Source organism: Pelobates fuscus, chromosome 5, assembly GCF_036172605.1.
Source record: "Pelobates fuscus isolate aPelFus1 chromosome 5, aPelFus1.pri, whole genome shotgun sequence".
Lineage (NCBI taxonomy): Eukaryota > Metazoa > Chordata > Amphibia > Anura > Pelobatidae > Pelobates > Pelobates fuscus.
Window position 1 is genome coordinate 64130817 of NC_086321.1, and position 19826 is coordinate 64150642.

General features: G+C 42.1%; 1 protein-coding gene across 1 annotated transcript in view; it reads right to left on the reverse strand.

The window, feature by feature from the left end:
* Window positions 1–792: 792 nt before the first annotated feature.
* NARS1 (asparaginyl-tRNA synthetase 1) overlaps window positions 793–19826 on the reverse strand; it is a 59245-nt gene continuing 40211 nt past the window's right edge. The window contains exons 13-15 of the mRNA XM_063453935.1: window positions 4398–4529; window positions 3362–3493; window positions 793–1291 (exon numbers count right to left, since the gene is read on the reverse strand). Of these exons, the coding sequence (XP_063310005.1) occupies window positions 1160–1291; window positions 3362–3493; window positions 4398–4529 (396 nt within the window). The 3' untranslated portion in view covers window positions 793–1159. The remainder of the gene's footprint in view (window positions 1292–3361; window positions 3494–4397; window positions 4530–19826) is intronic.

Consider the following 19826-nt stretch of genomic DNA (forward strand, 5'->3'; position numbering starts at 1 on the left):
AAATAAAATGATATAAATTTATAGTAAGATAAAAAAAAGGGGGCAACAGATAACACAGTTTAGGTGGGTGCTTTGGAGTGATCATAAGAATGTAGTATCGCAGTAGCTTCACTTTATGCACGTATACTTGGCTGTGTTTCTCAAATAAAGAATTTCCCTTTTTTTTATTCTACAAAAAAAAAAAAAAATATTGAATACTAAGAATATTTTTTGAAAGTGAATGAAGAAAAAAAATTAAGATGTAGAAATAAAAATCCAAACCCATAAATTATAAACAAAATAAAGCAAAAAACATTAAAGCAAAACACAAATTGATTACACAATCTGATCTCCAGCTAAACGTATTTTTATAACCAGATATTACACTTTTGGTACCTTCAACATGCAATATTTTAGAAAGAAAATCTAAATAGATATAAAAACCAAATGGATTGAGAAAAATTATATTTAGTCTAGTTTCACAGCTTCAGTTTCGCTTGGGTCCCATGTGAATGAATAGTTTTGAATAACAAGCGAAACAAGGTTCCCTTATAGAGGTTTTAATACAACGATTAATGCATGAGTGGTTGTTATTCATACTCAACTCACAGTGTTTCATATTTGCAATAAACAGTGCATAATTTCTTTGTAAATGGAGTATACGCCATGCATTTTTACTACTTTGCCATGAAAAAGGCCCACCACAAAGGATTAAATGCAGGTGACATGGAATAATGGCCTTGTTAAACCATTTTGTTGAGAATATACTGCTCAAGTATTGATCTATACAACAAGCAAAGAACAATTTACAAGTTGTTTAAGAATCTTTCTTTATTTGAAGGTGTGTTTTATGAATAACTTTACGCTGTGAAACACTCTACATATGGTGTTTGTGGCCCAGTACAGTATATTCAGTAAATACATGGCTAGGCTCAGAGTGGGGTAGCATATTTCAGATGTTGATCCCATGTGTATGTTTAGAAAATGCAGAAAAAAATCATTATAATCGGATGTTTTGGGACTGAAATCTTGGTTACCACAAGAACAAGGTTGGAAAATAAAGTTTTATAGCAGCCTGATGGTAAATCGTTTCTAAAATGTAATCTTCACAGAACACGTAGACAGCAGGAGCAGAAGCCTATACACCAATACATCAGTGTAGGATTTCCAGTACAGGTAGTTAGGGTTTGCAGCGCTGGACGAATCGTGGGTACAGACATACATCTCGGATGTGGTGTCTGTTCAGGATCCAGGTGAGGAAGCGTTCCAGGCCCAGACCGTAGCCACCATGTGGACATGTGCCATATTTGCGCTGTGGAACAAGGAATGGGAGTAAAACATCAGTATTAGGAACGGGACATGCACATAACAAATATCCATACTAGTTATTAAACAGTTTAAGGTAAATTACTAGAACACGTTACTACATCTTTATATTCCCAAATATTTGTGTTCCCCTCTCCCTATTTAAAGAAACACAAACATATAATTATACATCGGACAGAGATTTAAAAAGAAATAAAAGAAATAAAAAGAAAAAAGGACCTAATTGTAACAATACAGTGTATAAACTGCAATTTAATGTTAAGATAAAGGTAAAAATAGACTTCATTATAAGTTATTAGATGATTGCATGATATAACATATCGTAGTGTGAAATTTAGTTGGAATGAAATTCGAGATTATAAAAAATTATTATAAAATTCTAACAGTTTATTTGGAGCGATATTTGGTTAGGATAGAAACATAGAAACATAGAATGTGACAGCAGATAAGAACCATTCGGCCCATCTAGTCTGCCCAGTTTTCTAAATACTTTCATTAGTCCCTGGCCTTATCTTATAGTTAGGATAGCCTTATGCCTATCCCACGCATGCTTAAACTCCTTTACTGTGTTATAGTATTTAAATAGAACAGTTTACAAATACTATTGAGATGCATTGAAGGGGTTGTCTTGTTGCTTTCACAAATTGTTAATTCGAATAAATTGACAATATATATATGTGTATATATACACACATAAAGAGCCCCCCTTATTAGGAAGTCTATTTTTACCTTTATCTTAACATAAAATTGCAGTTTATACACTGTATTGTTACAATTAGGTCCTTTATTCTTTTTAAATCTCTATCCGATGTATAATTGTATAATTATATGTTTGTACCATCATATATGTGTGTGGGTGTATATATATATATATATATATATATAATTGTGTGGACTATTCGTTTTTATTAAAGCTTCGACATAAAATTAGATTGTGAATATAATGACACTTTTATTAACAATTAGCACGATGTGTATTTAAAGAAAGATTCTAGCAATGTTCCTCATTCCGTCTCTGAAGAAGTAGGGCGCTTCCCTACGAAACGCATAAGACAATACGATCAATCAAGATACAGATCCTGTCAGTATACACCAGCACAAGATTACATCCGTCCAGGACCTTTGGTTAACCAGTGAACCGAGACTGTCTGTTGTGCACGTCCCTCGGAGTGAGGTCTTTGCTGGGACGTACACACTGACTCACACGCCGCCCACACCGGCAGTCGATTCCAGGAGGCAATTTGCCAGTACAATCTGCATCCATCCTACCTCAATCTGAGGGTCCTTGGACATTTTTCACCTTTATAAGACTGGTAACAACTCCATGAACTTACACTGACCTGTATTTTTGACATTTTTTTTTATCTTTTATGAATTTGTATAATAAACTGCTTTTTAAATGCCATATCCAGTTTTTACCTTCCTTTTACCATTGTCTACAATCCACAGCGATACATTGTTTGTTTTGCTACAGCATGCAGTTCCATATACTGTATCGCTAATCATCTATAGTGTTAACAATTGTTATTATGAATTTTTATCTTTGCCTATTGCAAAGTATAATATTTGGAGCAATCATCAGCTACCCTGTATAATATCAGGGATAGAGAGATTTGCACTGCACACATATTTGTTGCACATCAATTTATCTTTTTCTTTTACATATTTTTAATTTTTTTCTGTCTGTTTCTTAATCTGTCTTTTATCCATCTCCCTTTTTATCCTTCTTCACTCTGTTACATTTTATCCTCCTCCACGTCTCATATTTATTCTTGTTTTTATCTCTTAAGGGCACAGTAACTATTAGTACACTAAGTACCGTATTATCAGTACCTACTATACTATCTACCTCAATTACCTTGTACCACTGTGATTTGAGCCATTACCGCTAGTCAGCTCCTGGATTTTATACACCATCCCCTTGAGTGTTTTCTTTGCTATTGTTACTTTTGTGTTTAGGACACACATTAATCTTTACCATCACTACTTGACAGGATGTTTAATACACAGTATTCATGAAAATAAAAATCTAGTTTTGCAAATACAGTGGCCATACCTGGTCTGTGTACCAGTAATAAGGTGTTGGGTCAATTCCTTCTCTCTTGTAACCTTCTAACAACTCATCACTATCCCAGATACGCATGGAACCTCCAACAATCTCACCAACATTGGGCATGAGCACATCCACCTGAAAACACAAAAATGAAAAACAAAAACAGATATTTGCTTTAAATTTGGAAGAGATTGCGGTCTCATTTCTAAGGGACATCCAGTGGATACGTAAACCACATGTAAACAACAAAATACACATACACAAGAGTGCACTTTACAAAAATAAAAAAAAAATTGTGTTTTGGGCTAGCTCTTGGATCAGTCAGACAAACCTCTTAAACTTGGTCTAAATGGATGGTACTCTGTTATGACGCACAAAGCTTGGAATGTTGAGTAGATACTCTTGAAGCATCAAATGCAGCATCACCTCTGCCTTGCCAACCATTTCAGTTACACAGGTTGGTGCAATGACCAATTCTCCCACACAGATATAACCATCAGTAACGTAGCAAAACGATGGTGGATCTTTGCTTAGAGGGGACCAACTTTAAACAGCCCTATACCTAGTAGATTACAAACCACTGAAAGAACAGATGGACGAGGACATAAAACTGACTGAATGATATCCAAATTAACTCTAAAACCTGCATTGCTTTCTTCTGGTTATTTTCTGGTAGCAATACACATACACTTACTGGAAAATATATATGTCCACGTTCAGCTATAAAGCATCATGGGAGCTGTAGTCCTGCAACAACTGGGTATTTGCCTCCTGGCATCCCTTGTATTGGGGAATATGCCTTCATGTTCTAAGTCAGTCAATCAAGATTTAAACTAATCCTGATATGCTTACATGTATTGAGAGTTTAAATGGGTTTGTGAAAAGGATTTACAATATTTAAATTTTACAGCAAAGTATCACTTGTAACAAAATGTTATGTATTTACAAAAACAATTTTTTAATTTTATTTTACAAAAAGCAATGTGGGCAGCAAAGTTTGCATGGTGGAAAAGTGTTCACAGCAAAGGGTATGACTTACAGATTCGGTAAGACGTTTATCTTCCGGGCAGCGCTGCATGTAAAAGGACTTTATTTCGGCTGGAAATCGGCAAAGCAAGATTGGTTCATTGATGGCATCTGTCATGTGTCTCTCTGGAGCTTCAGGGATATCCTGTGGAGGAAGCAGATTACATATATATTTATATTTGCTTGTAGGATTTGTAGCGTTATATTTCCCTAACAAATATACTAATGGCTTCAGAATAATAGGTACTAAGGGAGATTTTACTTGGCTATGATTCATGGTCATAAATTTAGGTTTTTGTTCCAACCCTATCAACCTTACCATAATCTATATGTAAATATTACTCTTAGTGTTTAATTATTATATATTTATATATACACACACACACATATATATATATTTCATTTAAAAAAAAATTTTTTTTTTACTCCCATACATTTTGAGATATGCAATCAGATGTTGTAAATTAATCTGAAACAAAAGCCATAATGCCAGAGGCATACAGGTATAAAATAAAACAGAGGATCAGTGCTCAGAAAACCACAAAGAGTAACAATGAAGGGCAGCACACCTGAAAGGATAAAAATCTTCTACAACGCGTTTCACCTCGCAATCTAATTCTACTTGATAAAGCCTATTGAAAGGTGAAATGCGTTGTAGAAGATTAATTTATTTTACTAATAAAGGAATATTGGCTATATTTATTCTACTCCTGTGCCATGCTCCTTTTATTTATTTTATACTTTTTATCTACTGCCTGGCATCCTGAGCATCGATTCCAATGAGAACCTCACCAAGAATACAGAGTGGGGCTTATACTACCTGCTAAAAATACACAAGAACGGCTCAAAAACAGGGAGGATAATAATTAATGTATACAGATAACACAATATCACTAGGAAATAAAGTGGGCTGCTTCACAACTAATATGAGCGACTACTAAGGATGAAAGATCAACAATAAGATAGTGTGAGTGCTCCAATAATAAAGAACTAGATAAGTATAAGTATAATAATGTCCACCACTTCAGCAATGAACATGTTAACTAGAATCTCAGCCACAACTAATTAGCCAGACAAAACATGAAAACACACTCTTTTTGGCTTAAAAATACAGCAACACATATAGTGCCTATTTATTAGAAACAAAAAAATAAAAAATGAGAAAACACACAAAGCAATATATACAAAGTAGCTAAGTGTAAACCAGCAACAAAATTAAATCCCGGACAGCTGCCGGATACAATTTAGCAGGCTAGAGTATCACTAATTAGCCTTTCCACATAATGCAAAAATAAACATGTCAAACCGGTTATACAAATGTAATAATTCACACAAGCACCTTGTAAAAATAAGGGTTTCCCCCCAAAAGTCATAAATCCAGCTTCAGTGAGAGGCCCCTCCGCTGGAGCTGACGGGTACCAGAAAATAAAAACATTAAAACAAGCACAAAAGTTAGTAAAATAAAAGGAAGACGGGACAAGGAGCTCAAAAACCAGCCCGGGAGGTGCAGGTAGGCTGAGGGTGTTAAACAGGGACTTCCAATAGCACACTGGGCTTAGGAAGCACGCCAATGACCCTGTTGAATCCTGCTTCAGGTAACCGTGTTGAGGAATGTCCGGTGCCAGGAACCGTAAACCAGGAGGTAGAGTTTGTGCTGGGGTCGTGCTGAGATCGCAGTAAGGCAATGAAGTGGTGAAAAAATGAACACGGTCTACGCGTTTCGTCTGCAGATCAGACTTTCTCAAGACTGGTGTTCATCACAACAAAGATCAGCATATATACCCATTACTTAATAGATTAATTGATATCATACAATGCATTACTAATAGGACTGTTGATTGTAATCATATGCTGTATAGCGAATTCAGTTCAAAACAGTAAATAATAATCATTAGGAGAATATTCCTCAATAATAAGCTAAAGATGATAATAATGAACTAAAAAATAAATAACATTAAAAATCAAACAGACATAGAAACATAGAATGTGACGGCAGATAAGAACCATTCGGCCCATCTAGTCTGCCCAGTTTTCTAAATACTTTCATTAGTCCCTGGCATTATCTTATAGTTAGGATAGCCTTATGCCTATCCCACGCATGCTTAAACTCCTTTACTGTGTTAACCTCTACCACTTCAGCTGGAAGGCTAGTCCATGCATCCACTACCCTCTCAGTAAAGTAATACTTCCTGATATTTTTAAACCTTTGTCCTTCTAATTTAAGACTATGTCCTCTGGTTGTGGTAGTTTTTCTTCTTTTAAATATAGTCTCCTCTTTTACTGTGTTGATTCCCTTTATGTATTTAAATGTTTCTATCATATCCCCCCTGTCTCGTCTTTCCACCAAGCTATACATGTTAAGATCCTTTAACCTTTCCTGGTAAGTTTTATCCTGCAATCCATGAACCAGTTTAGTAGCCCTTCTTTGAGTTTAGTAGCCCTCTCTCTAAGGTATCAATATCCTTCTGAAGATATGGTCTCCAGTACTGTGTACAGTACTCCAAGTGAGGTCTCACCAGTGTTCTGTACAATGGCATGAGCACTTCCCTCTTTCTACTGCTAATACCTCTCCCTATACAACCAAGCATTCTGCTAGCATTTCCTGCTGCTCTATTACATTGTCTGCCTACCTTTAAGTCCTCAGAAATAATCACCCCTAAATCCCTTTCCTCAGATGTTGAGGTTAGGACTCTATCAAATATTCTGTACTCTGCCCTTGGGTTTTTACGTCCAAGATGCATTATCTTGCACTTATCCACATTAAATGTCAGTTGCCACAACTCTGACCATTTTTCTAGTTTACCTAAATCATTTGCCATTTGGCTTATCCCTCCTGGAACATCAACCCTGTTACATATCTTAGTATCATCCGCAAAAAGACACACCTTACCATCAAGACCTTCTGCAATATCACTAATAAAAATATTAAAGAGAATGGGTCCAAGTACAGATCCCTGAGGTACCCCACTGGTGACAAGCCCAAGCTTCGAATATACTCCATTGACTACAACCCTCTGTTGCCTGTCACTCAGCCACTGCCTTACCCATTCAACAATATTCGAATCCAAACTCAAAGATTGTAGTTTATTGATAAGCCTTCTATGTGCAACAGTGTCAAAAGCCTTACTGAAATCTAGGTAAGCAATGTCTACTGCACCACCCTGATCTATAATTTTAGTTACCCAATCAAAAAAATCAATAAGATTAGTTTGGCATGATCTCCCTGAAGTAAACCCATGTTGTCTCTGATCTTGAAATCCATGTGTTTTTAGATGTTCAACAATCCTATCCTTTAACATGGTTTCCATCACTTTCCCCACTACTGAAGTAAGGCTTACTGGCCTATAGTTGCCCGACTCCTCCCTATTACCTTTCTTGTGAATGGGCACAACATTCGCTAACTTCCAATCTTCTGGGACTACTCCTGTTAACAATGATTGGTTAAATAAATCTGTTAATGGTTTTGCTAGTACACCACTAAGCTCTTTTAATAGCTTTGGGTGTATTCCATCAGGTCCCATTGACTTATTTGTCTTTACTTTTGACAGTTGAAATAGAACCTCTTCCTCTGTAAACTCACGTGTAATAAATTACTCATTTATCCTTTTTTTTAACAGAGGTCCCTTTCCTTCATTTTCAGCTGTAAATACCGAACAAAAATATTCATTGAGGCAGTCAGCTAGACCTTTATCCTCATCTACATACCTTCCTTCTTTTGTTTTTAATCTAACTAATCCTTGTTTTACTTTTCTTTTCTCATTTATGTATCTAAAAAAAGTTTTGTCCCCCTTTTTTACTGACTGTGCTATTTTCTCTTCTGTGTGTGATTTGGAAGCTCTTATAACTTGCTTAGCCTCTTTCTGCCTAATCTTATAGGTCATTCTGTCTTCCTCACTCTGGTTTTTTTTATAATTACTAAATGCTAACTTTTTGTTTTTTACTATTTTGGCCACATCTGCGGAGTACCACAGTGGTTTCTTGAATTTTTTGCTTTTACTGACAAGCCTAATGCAATTTTCTGTTGCCTTCAGTAGTGCAGCTTTTAAATAATCCCATTTATTTTGGACTCCATTTAAGTTGCTCCAGTCTGATAATGACTCCTTTACACATATTCTAATTTTAGAAAAGTCTGTTTTTCTAAAGTCTAAAACTTTTGTTTTTGTGTGGTATCACTCAGTCACTGTTCTTATATTAAACCACACTGACTGATGATCACTGGACCCTAAACTTTCACCTACAGTAATATCTGATACCAAATCTCCATAACCTTGTAGGCAAATAGTCCATAATAGTAGAGGCAACTCCATAGATAGACTATGGACCAATCAAGAGACTAGCTATACAGGGCTAATTGACATAGCAAATTGAATAAGGAAATAAATGAAAAATAAAACAAATGAGGCTATCTGTAATTTCCCCATCATGGGGGGCTGGGTTGTCATATCTTCACTATACAACAGAGGGTCAATAGGAGGTCCCTATATCCATATATAAACACAAAGTATCTCAAATAATTAGGACATAAAACTGCAAGCAGTGGTTATGGTGGAAAATGATAATAGAAAATAATTATAGAAAAATAACTAAAAAAATATTAAAAATCTGTTCAATGTCTTCATTGAGCCCATAGGGGTTAAGCATATTCAATTTGAATATCCAGTATGTTTCTGCAGAGATAAGCGTTTTTTTTCTGTTCAAAGCACTATTTTTATCTGGGATCTGTTGGATCCCCATAACAGTAATACCCCTCGGGTTACTCTCATGGTTAGCCTCAAAGTGTCTTGCTATCTGGGTTTTCTATTTTTATGTAAAATTGCCCCTCGATGTTCCCTGAATCTTGTTTTCAGGGTTCTTGTTGTCTGACCCACATTTAGCAAACCACAGGTACATGTTAGGAGATATACCACATATGAGGAATTGCAGGTGATCCTGGTGCTGATAATAAATTTCTGGTCATTCAATGGGGATCCAAACTCGGTGCTTCCATGACACATAAAACGACATGTGAGGCAGCGTACAGAGCCACATCTATAGTTCCCAGGTTTTTGATGTATAGGTAGAGTCACAGTGTCAACCTGTTTAAATTGAGACGGAGCCAGCAGATTTTTAAGGTTCATTAATACTAAAGCAAAGCCACAGGTCTAAACTGAAAATCGGCCAATGCTTTCGTAGGATCTGAATGATCTGTTCATACTTGCAGTTGAAAGCAGTGGAGAAAATAGGGCCCTTGTGTGTCGAAACATCCCTAGTACGGATATTGAATAGACAATGTTTCTTCCTTTTACTGGCTGGTTGTGCAGCCAATAGTGATAAAACATCCTCATGTGTATCTGTTGAAACTGGACAGACAATGGGTTCCGATCTGTTAACCTCTTTCATTGTTGTAGTCAAAAGTGATTTTCTATTCAAATTTCTTGCTCTATTATAAGCATGTAAGATCAGGGCTGAATCAAAATCTTTTTCCAAGAAGCGTTGACACAGATCAAGAGCTTCCCTTTCGAACTCTGTGAAGAAGGTACAATTGCGGCGTAGTCTTACAAATTGTCCAAACGGGATGATGTTGTTCCAGGTAGGGTGATGCTCACTGGCAGAGTGTAAAAAAAACTATTGACATCCACCAGTTTCTTATATGTTCTTGTCACTACCTGCCCGTCTCGGCCGCATAGGATTAAATCAAGGAATTCAATCTCCAACTTGCTTTTCTTACTGGTGAAAGAAAGACCCCAATCATTGGTGTTGACTTCCTCAACGAATTTATCAATCTCCTCGTATTCGCCCTTCCAAATAATGAGGTCATCAATAAAGCGTCTATATATGACTAGACTTTCCTTCCATCGTTCATTGTCATAGATATTCGTTAGTTCCCAAAAGCCCATGAACAAATTTGCGTAAAACGGGGCAAAGCTCGCCCCCATTGCATTACCCTTCGTCTGTAAGAAAAACTTCCCATTAAACTGAAAATAATGGGTTAAAATAAAAGAAACACTTTCCAGTAAAGCTTCTGGCTGACCCCGAGGGAGTAACGGGACGGCATAGAGGAAGTGTTCTAAAGCTTTCAGGCCTAGACCATGTTCATTTTTGAATAAAGGGTAGCGACATCTATAGTCACCCAACAATAATTCTCATGCCAATCAATTTCCTGCATTATAAAGAGAACATGACCGGTGTGTCATTGACATATGAGGACAAGTCAAGTACAAACTTTTGGAGATGGATATCAACCCATTTTGACAAGTAAGCTGTTAAAGAACCAATGGAGGAGATGATAGGACGTCCAGGAGGGTTGGTGAGGGACTTGTGCATCTTGGGAAGGTAGTAAAAAAAAAAAAATCGGGGTGTCACCATGGCCAGAGAGTAGATATCCCCTTTCAGAGATCCTATCTACCATCACACAAAGTTTCTTATTGATATGGGCTGTAGGATTATTGGGAAGTGACTTGTAATACGATGTGTCCCCCAAAATTCGTTGTGCCTCTTTTAGGTAATCTTCCCTATTCAAGATAACGATCCTTTTCTGCTCCTTTGATGATGATGTTGCAATTTTTCTTTAGGTTTCTCAAGGCTCCTAATTCTGCCAGGGTAAGGTTATTTTCAGGTACAATTCTCCAATGATAGTTATTCCCATTGCACTCCAACATCCTGAAGTCCTTCATCACTAATTCGTAGAAGATCAGTATGAAGTTACCTTTATCTGCGGAAAGATAGTATGAGGAAGGAGGTTTCAAACCCGTAGTGATGTTGGCATTGAGGACTTCCATTGCATCAATCTCTTTATTGATGCTCTGCTGCTCATCTAGAAGAGACATTAGGTTCTTGAACACAATTCTATCCTGGGGATTTTTTAAAAAGCCAGGGCAATGATTAACACTGTTCGCTTCCTTGATATTGAAGGATCTCACACGGGTTAAAGCGGCACTGTCATGCCGAACTTACCTTTCCTCAATCTCTTCCTCTTCTACCCCTCTCTCAGGATCTGTTCTTTTCTTCCTGTCTCCTTTAGTTTTCTTTAAAACCATAAGACAAAGTAGGGACTCTTTGTCTTATGGGATTCCTCCGCTTGACCAGCTCTGACCAGCGGAGGAGCAAAGTGTGCTTCATTTCCGCTGGTCAGAGCAATTTTCCCATGATCCCTAGCTTTCCTCCCTGTTCCCACAATGCTTCCTGTCAGTATTGCCAAACGTCCTGTCACTTAGACAGAACGCCGGCAAAACTGCCGAATTGCATCCTAACAGAATTCTCCATTGGTGTTAGGATGCAATTCGGTACTTTGTTCGGATCGGAATTTCATTCTAATGAATGAAACTCCGATCCTATTCATTGCCGCGGCTGCATCTTGCAGCCGCTTAGTAGATAACTCCCTAATTCCCACGGTATCAGGGAGCTATCTACTAAAAGGCTGAAAGACCTGAATTGGTCTTTCAGCCACCTTTACTAATACTAAGTAAAGATTACTTGGTATTAGTAAATAATATGCCCCTACTCGCTATACCGCGAGTAGGGGCATGTCTAGTAAGCAGTGAGCAGCCTGTGGCTGCTCACTGTAAAAAAAAAAAAAAACAAAAAAAAAAACTAATAAACACCCCCCCTCCCCTGCGCGGGGGTTAAAGATTGGGGGGGGGGGGGGACCTACTGTCCCCCCCCCCGCCCCCACCCCTGCGCGGTGGGTGTGGGCCCTAATAAAACAATAAGGGGGGGGGGACCTACTGTCCTCCCCCCCTGGCCCCCACCCCTGCGCGGTGGGTGGGGGCCCTAATAAAACAATAAGGGGGGGGGGGACCTATTGTCCTCCCGCCCTGCGTGGTGGGTGGGGGCCCTAATAAAACAATAAGGGGGGGGACCTATTGTCCTCCCCCCCTGGCCCCCACCCCTGCGCGGTGGGTGGGGGCCCTAATAAAACAATAAGGGGGGGGGACCTATTGTCCTCCCCCCCTGGCCCCCACCCCTGCGCGGTGGGTGGGGGCCCTAATAAAACAATAAGGGGGGGGACCTATTGTCCTCCCCCCTGGCCCCCACCCCTGCGCGGTGGGTGGGGGCCCTAATAAAACAATAAGGGGGGGGGACCTACTGTCCTCCCCCCGGCCCCCACCCCTGAGCGGTGGGTGGGGGCCCTAATAAAACAATAAGGGGGGGGACCTACTGTCCTCCCCCCCTGGCCCCCACCCCTGCGCGGTGGGTGGGGGCCCTAATAAAACAATAAGGGGGGGGGACCTACTGTCCTCCCCCCCTGGCCCCCACCCTTGCGCGGTGGGTGGGGGCCCTAAATGACCCCCCCCCCCATCAAGGTGACTAGGGGTCCCAAGCCCCTAGTCACCCCCCACCCAAAACATTCTATCCCCTACCTACCCCCCTCACCCTAAAAATAGTGAGGGGGGAATAAAATAACTAACCTGTAAAAAAAAAAAAATTAAACTTACCATTTGACGTCTTCTTTTTTCTAAATTCTTCTTACTTCAGCCCCCCAAAAGGCCAAATAAAAATCCATAAACCCGTCGCACTTTAAAAAAAAAACAAAAAAACAAAAAACGAGCGCAAACAAAAATTAATCCATCTTCACCCATGGAGGGCACGCCGCGTACTGAGCTCCGCAGGGCGGGTCAAGGCTTATAAAGCTTTGCCCCGCCCTGCAATTAGGCTTAGAACACAATGATTGGTTGGTTTAAGCCAATCAGAGTGCTCTGTGTCATTTTACACAGCGTGGGAAAATTCAAAAGAACTTTTCCACGCTGTGTAAAATGACAGATCACTGTGATTGGATGGTTTTCAAGCCATCCAATCACAGTGCTCTGTGTCATTTTACAAGCGTGGGAAAATTCCAAAGAACTTTCCCACGCTTGTAAAATGACACAGAGCACTGTGATTGGATGGATTTCAAACCATCCAATCACAGTGCTCTGTGTCATTTTACACAGCGTGGGAAAGTTCAATTTTCCCACGCTGTGTAAAATGACACAGAGCACTGTGATTGGATGGCTTGAAAACCATCCAATCACAGTGATCTTTCATTTTACACAGGTGGGAAAGTTCTTTTGAATTTTCCCACGCTGTGTAAAATGACACAGAGCACTCTGATTGGCTTAAACCAACCAATCATTGTGTTCTAAGCCTAATTGCAGGGCGGGGCAAGGCTTTATAAGCCTTGACCCGCCCTGCGGAGCTCAGTACGCGGCGTGCCCTCCATGGGTGAAGATGGATTAATTTTTGTTTGCGCTCGTTTTTTTTTTTTTTTTTTTTTTTTAAAGTGCGACGGGTTTATGGATTTTTATTTGGCCTTTTGGGGGGCTGAAGTAAGAAGAATTTAGAAAAAAGAAGACGTCAAATGGTAAGTTTAATTTTTTTTTTTTTTACAGGTTAGTTATTTTATTCCCCCCTCACTATTTTTAGGGTGAGGGGGGTAGGTAGGGGATAGAATGTTTTGGGTGGGGGGTGACTAGGGGCTTGGGACCCCTAGTCACCTTGATGGGGGGGGGGTCATTTAGGGCCCCCACCCACCGCGCAAGGGTGGGGGCCAGGGGGGGAGGACAGTAGGTCCCCCCCCCTTATTGTTTTATTAGGGCCCCCACCCACCGCGCAGGGGTGGGGGCCAGGGGGGGAGGACAGTAGGTCCCCCCCCCTTATTGTTTTATTAGGGCCCCCACCCACCGCTCAGGGGTGGGGGCCGGGGGGAGGACAGTAGGTCCCCCCCCCCTTATTGTTTTATTAGGGCCCCCACCCACCGCGCAGGGGTGGGGGCCAGGGGGGGAGGACAGTAGGTCCCCCCCCCTTATTGTTTTATTAGGGCCCCCACCCACCGCTCAGGGGTGGGGGCCGGACAGTAGGTCCCCCCCCTTATTGTTTTATTAGGGCCCCCACCCACCGCTCAGGGGTGGGGGCCGGGGGGAGGACAGTAGGTCCCCCCCCTTATTGTTTTATTAGGGCCCCCACCCACCGCTCAGGGGTGGGGGCCGGGGGGGAGGACAGTAGGTCCCCCCCCTTATTGTTTTATTAGGGCCCCCACCCACCGCGCAGGGGTGGGGGCCAGGGGGGAGGACAATAGGTCCCCCCCCCTTATTGTTTTATTAGGGCCCCCACCCACCGCTCAGGGGTGGGGGCCGGGGGGGAGGACAGTAGGTCCCCCCCCTTATTGTTTTATTAGGGCCCCCACCCACCGCGCAGGGGTGGGGGCCAGGGGGGGAGGACAATAGGTCCCCCCCCCTTATTGTTTTATTAGGGCCCCCACCCACCGCGCAGGGGTGGGGGCCAGGGGGGGAGGACAATAGGTCCCCCCCTTATTGTTTTATTAGGGCCCCCACCCACCGCGCAGGGGTGGGGGCCAGGGGGGGGGAGGACAATAGGTCCCCCCCCCTTATTGTTTTATTAGGGCCCCCACCCTCCGCGCAGGGGTGGGGGCCAGGGGGGGAGGACAATAGGTCCCCCCCCTTATTGTTTTTATTAGGGCCCCCACCCACCGCTCAGGGGTGGGGGCCGGGGGGGGGAGGACAGAAGGTTCCCCCCCCTTATTGTTTTATTAGGGCCCCCACCCTCCGCGCAGGGGTGGGGGCCAGGGGGGGAGGACAATAGGTCCCCCCCCTTATTGTTTTTATTAGGGCCCCCACCCACCGCTCAGGGGTGGGGGCCGGGGGGGGGAGGACAGAAGGTTCCCCCCCCTTATTGTTTTATTAGGGCCCCCACCCACCGCGCAGGGGTGGGGGCCAGGGGGACAGTAGGGCCCCCCCCTTATTACCATTTTTTTTTTTTTTTTTACAGTGAGCAGCCACAGGCTGCTCACTGTTTAGTGGACATACCCCTACTCGCGGTATAGCGAGTAGGGGTATTGGGGAGATTTTAATCTCCCTTGTCCTATTATGGGGGTCATATTGACCCCCATAGAGTGAGGGGGGACATGGGGGGCTTAGGAAGTGGCGAGGAGCACTGCTCCCTGCCGCTTCTATAGTTACATATTACAAGGAGGGAGCTGCACGCCGGTAGCTCCCTCCTTGTAATAAACTGAAGGAACAAACTAACACTGATACTCAGTGTTAGTTTGTTCGTCTGATTTTTTCTATTCATTCATTCGTCTGTCTGATGAATGAATGAATAGATGAAATTCCCGTTCGCATGTCCAGGTGTTTCACTGGGCATGTGCGGGAATCTCACAGTCTGTGTAGTGTGGGTAGATGACGTGTCCCACAGGGACTTCACCTACCCACACAAAGATGGCGGCGCCCTGAATAAAGATCGGGGCAGAAGATAAAGAATAAAAAATAGGTAATGTGGGGGGCTTAGGGGCATTTGGGGGTGACTAGGGGGTCGATTGGATGTAGTGGAGGCGGGAGGGGGGTTAAAAAAAAAAACGGGATTCGGCATGACAGTGCCACTTTAATTTTCTGATGAAATGATTGAAGTCTTTGAATAAATCCAACATATTTGGGTTTCTCCTAGGTGCAAAATTCAAACCTTTATTGAGCAGTAGGATTTCGGAGGGATTAAGTCAGTATTCCGAAAGATTGAAGATCCCTTTCAAGGGAGGCACAGCATCTTGTTGGGATTGCATTCCCTTTCCCCTTGTTCCTCTATGGGGGCATCTCTCTTTTTGCCACCGTTTTTTGTAAATAACGGAAACATTCTGGGATTGTGTAGGAGGCCCTCCCCTAAAAAATCATTAGATACGTCTGTATTATTACAGGTCTTAGGGCGGGCCCCTAAATTCTCTGGTACAGACGGAGGGTGAGGGTCCCTTGTGGATGGATTGTAATTGGTCATGCGACGCTGGCCAATCAGAGGAATGTGGTTAGGATTACCTCGTTCCCTCTGACGCCAACTAGGACGCTTAGGAGTATAAGCTCGGTCATCGTTGTCGTAGGATGGTGGATAGTGTGACCTCTACATGAGGTATGTAATTACGGTGAGGGGAATAATCCCTTGAAGGGCGACGTTTATGAGGTATCCTATAGTAACCTTTGAGAACTATCCTGATGTGACACGCTGGCGGGGATCTGAGGCTGCCCCCTTTTCTGTCTCAGTTGTTTCCTCTGCCAGTTCCTGACAAGGTCATTATCGTAATCGTTTTTGTCCCTCTTAAACTTGGAACTCTTTTTGTTAACTATTTCTTTTTCAAATTTCATCATCTTAACATTAACAGTCTGATCCAAATGTGAAATTAATTCCTTGTTATCAGAGGCATTGATTTTCGAGTGTAAGAGTTCTCGCTCAGACTATGTTCTTTAACCTAAATTGTCTATATTTAACCAAAATTTGCATAAGGATTATGGAACAGTTGTCCAATGCACCCAGCCCTTCATTTTCCAGTTCTAAGTGATCCGAGAAAAAGGTTTTTTTTGTCAAACTTCAAACCTCTGGGGATAATTTTATGTTCCAAATACTTTTCCAATAACACACTATCCCACCAATCACGCATCTCTGTTTTTAGGGTTTTCTCTAAATCAAAGAAAAGAGATTTGATTAATTGATCATTCCCTAAGCCCGGTGTGCAGTGTGGCAAATAGGGTAAGTTACTATTGGAAGTCCCTGTGTAACACCCTCAGCCTACCTGCACCTCCCGGGCGGGTTTTTGAGCTCCTTGTCCCGTCTTCCTTTTATTTTACTAACTTTTGTGTTTGTTTTAATGTTTTTATTTTCTGGTACCTATCAGCTCCAGCGGAGTGGCCTCTCACTGGAGATGGATTTATGACTTTTTGGGGGAAACCCTTATTTTTACAAGGTGCTTGTGTGAATTATTACATTTGTATAACCGGTTTGACATGTTTATTTTTGTATTATGTGGAAAGGCTAATTAGTGATACTCTAGCCTGCTAAATTATATCCGGGATTTTATTTTTTGCTGGTTTACACTTAGCTACTTTGTATTCATTGCTTTGTGTGTTTTCTCATTTTAAATGTTTTTGTTTCTAATAAATAGGCACTATATGTGTTGCCGTATTTTTTTTTTTTTTTTTTTTTTAATTCTTTATTTTTGCAGTGCATATGGTGTTAACATTCAGGCACGTGGTACCCCAAAGGCAATCCGCATGCATATTTCAAAACAAAGAGTGATAACATGGAAAGCATTAGGGTATGGTAGTACAATGCACTATTTTTATATTTATAAACAGGCTTAAATCACGCTATTTAGGCATATTATAGATTATATTTGTTGAACATGCTAAACTAGGCAATTTTATGTATACGTTAGTAATCTATTAAACAGACGATTATATCTGCGTTAAACCCCAGCGATGGACATAAAAAAGAAAAACAGTGGTCTAATATTTATATTCGTGTCTACATGCTGAGTTACATGCTAGTGGATTCGTTTTTGTAATCGCTTATGTAGTCGCTATGTGGTTGCATATGTAGCTTATCTCATCTATACTTGGTTAGGCTTAAGTATTGATTGTTCGATTACTTGTTGAACTGACAGGTATACTTAGGACTACCCTACATTTGTGGATAACATTAGCTTGTCACAGTTGCTTAGAACATTTGATAATTTAACAGCTTTATAACAGTAACTTGCTATCATATTATGGATAGCATATGATTAGTGACTATTTAGCTACGTCGCATGAAAGCAGCACGATTAGTCTTGAAGTGGTTTACAACATATATCGTATTCTGCACTGTTTTTGTGAGTATGCATACATGCCTAGAGGACCTGCCCTATTACAAGACAGATAATACGATTCAAGAGACTGATTGATAAAAAACCTCAGGCAGGCTCATAGATTATCAGCAAGCTTTCAGGTACTTATGGTAAACGGTTGGTAGTTACCGCAGATTATTGTGCCCCAGGGACCTCCCCATCTACATGGTATGCTGGGTGGGCAGAGGACCCCTGCCCCTCAGGTTGAACTAGGGCTAATGGGGGAAGGCAAGCATATAGTACAGACAGCAGACAGCAATATTAAGAAAAAGAGGGTCCAGAACAAAGGTCAAGACTCTGCATGGAGTTAACTGTTGCAGCGTGATAGTGGCAGATATCTCAGGGACTCGCCGTGAGTGTTCACCTCTAGCTGTAGGCTGCTGCGTCCGTGGGTTCTGACTGCAAGATGGAGAGTTCGTGCGAGCTGTCGCCCCCTTGTGGAGAGGCTGTCATCAGGTGTTATCGCCTTGTTGTGGAGGCCGATCAGGCTGGAGTCCCTCCGTGGAGTGTCGCCTCCTGACGGGTCGGCCCGAAGGTAGGTTCTTTGGTGGGGAGCGATATGGGCTACCTCTGAGCCTCGTTCGCAGGTCTGTCGCTATCTCCATTCCACTCGCCGCCTGTGGGCCCGGACTTTTAGCGGTTATGTTCCGGCGGGTATCGAGTGGGCACAGATCAGAGCCCCATCCGATCCAGTCTCTCCGACCCCGGTGTCTGTCTCCACCAGGGCTCTGTGGGGAGTGTGGACAGTCAAGAGGGAGAGTCCACATGCCTCTGTGTATGAGTTTTCAGCGTTGAGTTTGCCGCCATTTTACACGCGGCTCCAGGCCTTATCCATAATGTGGTGGCAGTTCTTTGCCGCAGGTTCACTGCTGTCGCCGGGGTCTCGGGGCACGGGCCAGGATAACCCCCACTGGCCCAAGGGGGGGAGGCGGGGCCTGCTCCACGAACTTGTAGGGGTCTGGCGCGACACAGTCGGGCGGGATAGCAGGGCAGCGGCCGTCTACCCCGCTCACCGCCTAAGTAGGCCTCATCCTATGCGGACAACATGCGTCTTTCTGAGGGACTAAAACAGGGAGTGCAAGCCTCTCCTCAGGTCCAGGGCCCCTTCGTGTATCGGACCGCGTTCACTGGCCGTCAGGAGTGTGCTAGGTTAGCTTTGACTTGCTTAAATTTCGCCTGATTGCAGGAGCTCTTGTTTCATGCGGCTGTTCTGCATGGCGGTCAGGCCCCGCCCCCCGTGTTGCCGTATTTTTAAGCCGAAAAAAGTGTCTTTTCATGTTTTGTCTGGCTAATTAGAGTTGTGGCTGAGATTCTAGTTAACATGTTCATTGCTGAACTGGTGGACATTATACTTATCTAGTTCTAGTTATCTAGTTCTTTATTATTGGAGCGCTCACACAATCTTATTGTTGATCTTATACTACCTGCACCCTATACAATCGATCAAATGTGAGTACAATACCTATATTTTAGACATACAGAGAACACTATTCTTTTTCCTTTTCATCTGTTTTATACTACCTTGGGCTCCACCAACGACTCCACGCTGAGAGACTGCAGAGAACTCCTCCTACACATATATCCGAGAAGTGGGGATAATACCACTTTGCGCTGTTTATACCAGAGCAGATAAATGTGACTAGGACCTATTTTTATACCAGAGCTCTGGTAAATGTGACTAGGACCTATTCATTATCTGTACAGTTTATATTTGGGATAAACTGTACCATTGGATCCTTTCTTGTTCTCTCTACATATGTACGCTTGGACTCCGAGCCACACGTGACCCAGAACCCCATTAATAGTCATCCACTTCTATCAAGA